Source organism: Elephas maximus, chromosome 4, assembly GCF_024166365.1.
Source record: "Elephas maximus indicus isolate mEleMax1 chromosome 4, mEleMax1 primary haplotype, whole genome shotgun sequence".
In the NCBI taxonomy this organism is placed as follows: Eukaryota; Metazoa; Chordata; class Mammalia; order Proboscidea; family Elephantidae; genus Elephas; species Elephas maximus.
In genome coordinates this window covers 103611739-103613104 of record NC_064822.1, presented here as the reverse complement: position 1 = coordinate 103613104, position 1366 = coordinate 103611739, and the positions used below count along the sequence as shown (strand labels likewise).

The window sequence follows — 1366 nt, the reverse complement described above, 5'->3', positions numbered from 1 at the left end:
AACACACATGCACACAAACAAATATGCACATTTTTTTTTTGCCTCTGACTGGAATTGAGCTTAACGTTATGCTCTATATTGGGTCTGTGTTGCTTTCTTAGGTATTTCTGATTTATTTTGCCAAATTTGATAAATGAACAGTCAGGACATTCTCCTCAGTGTCTTGCTACAAGAATTTCTCTCTGAATTCCCCATCATGACCTTTCTTTATTCTACCATTGAAAACGATGTAAACACTTCCCCAGTGTTCTTCTCACAGCTGCCTTCACCTCCTTGTTCTTCAGGCTGTAGATGAGGGGGTTTAGCATGGGAGTCATGACACCATACTGCACAGAGAAGATCAACTCAAGGGGAGAGCCTGAGGTTGGCATGAAATAGCGGAGGAAAGTTGACACATAGAAGAAGATCACTGCAGTGAGGTGGGAGGAGCACGTGGAGAATGCCTTTTTTCTACCGGAAGTGGAGGTATTGCTAAGGATGGTGAAGATGATGCAGACATATGAGAAAAATATTAAAAACAAAGTTATGAGTCCATGTGGTATAATAGAGCAGAGCATGACAAGGAAGTTGGTGGAGACATTAGAGCAAGACAGAAGGAAGATAGAGGGCAACTCACAGCTGTAGTGTGGGATGATGTAGGTATCACAGAAATCCATTTTCATTGCCAGAGAAACATTGATGACTGTGTCCAGAAAGCTCAAACCCCATGAGCCCCACACAAGCTGCACACACCGCTGTTCACTCATCATCTGGTCATAGAGCAGAGGGTGGCAGATGGCAGCATAGCGGTCATAGGCCATCACTGAGAGGAGACAGATTTCAGTCCCTCCAGTGGCAAGCAGAAAGAATATTTGAGCCAGGCAACCCTTTACTGAGATGGCTTTCTTCTGACATAGAAGGTCCTCCAGCATTTTGGGCACGGTGACCGTAGAGAAGCAGAGATCAATAAAAGAGAGGTGACTCAGGAAGAAGTACATGGGTGTGTGGAGGTGAGAATCAGTCCTGATGACCAGCAGCATTATCAGATTCCCCAGCATTGTCAGGAGGTAAATGCCCAGGAAGAGCACAAAGAGTAGAGCCTGGATCTTGGGGTCAGGAGACAGCCCAAGGAAGATGAACTCGGTGATGGTGCTGTGGTTCCTCGAGGCCATTTACAAAGTTTTATCCCTAAAAATGAGACAGAAAAACATGGCAGTGAGATACCTATTGTCCTCCAATCAATTCTCACACTACATTGATTTTCATTTAATATAACAATCATCCAGAAAATATGGGCCAGGCTTTGTGCCAGTCACTTGGAACATAAAGATAGGTAAGATACAATGCTTATACTTTAGAAAATCATAGTTCAAAGAAGAACACAAAA

General features: G+C 43.6%; 1 protein-coding gene across 1 annotated transcript; it reads right to left on the bottom strand.

The window, feature by feature from the left end:
* Positions 1–212: 212 nt before the first annotated feature.
* LOC126076314 (olfactory receptor 8S1-like) lies at positions 213–1151 on the bottom strand. Its single transcript, XM_049884869.1, has one exon. The coding sequence runs from the start codon at positions 1149–1151 to the stop codon at positions 213–215; it is 939 nt and encodes a 312-aa protein (XP_049740826.1).
* Between the last annotated feature and the right edge of the window lie 215 nt (positions 1152–1366).

Coding starts and splice junctions, on each gene's coding strand:
- LOC126076314 (XM_049884869.1), bottom strand. CDS start 1,151: ATGGCCTCGAGGAACCACAGCACCATCACCGAGTTCATCTTCCTTGGG.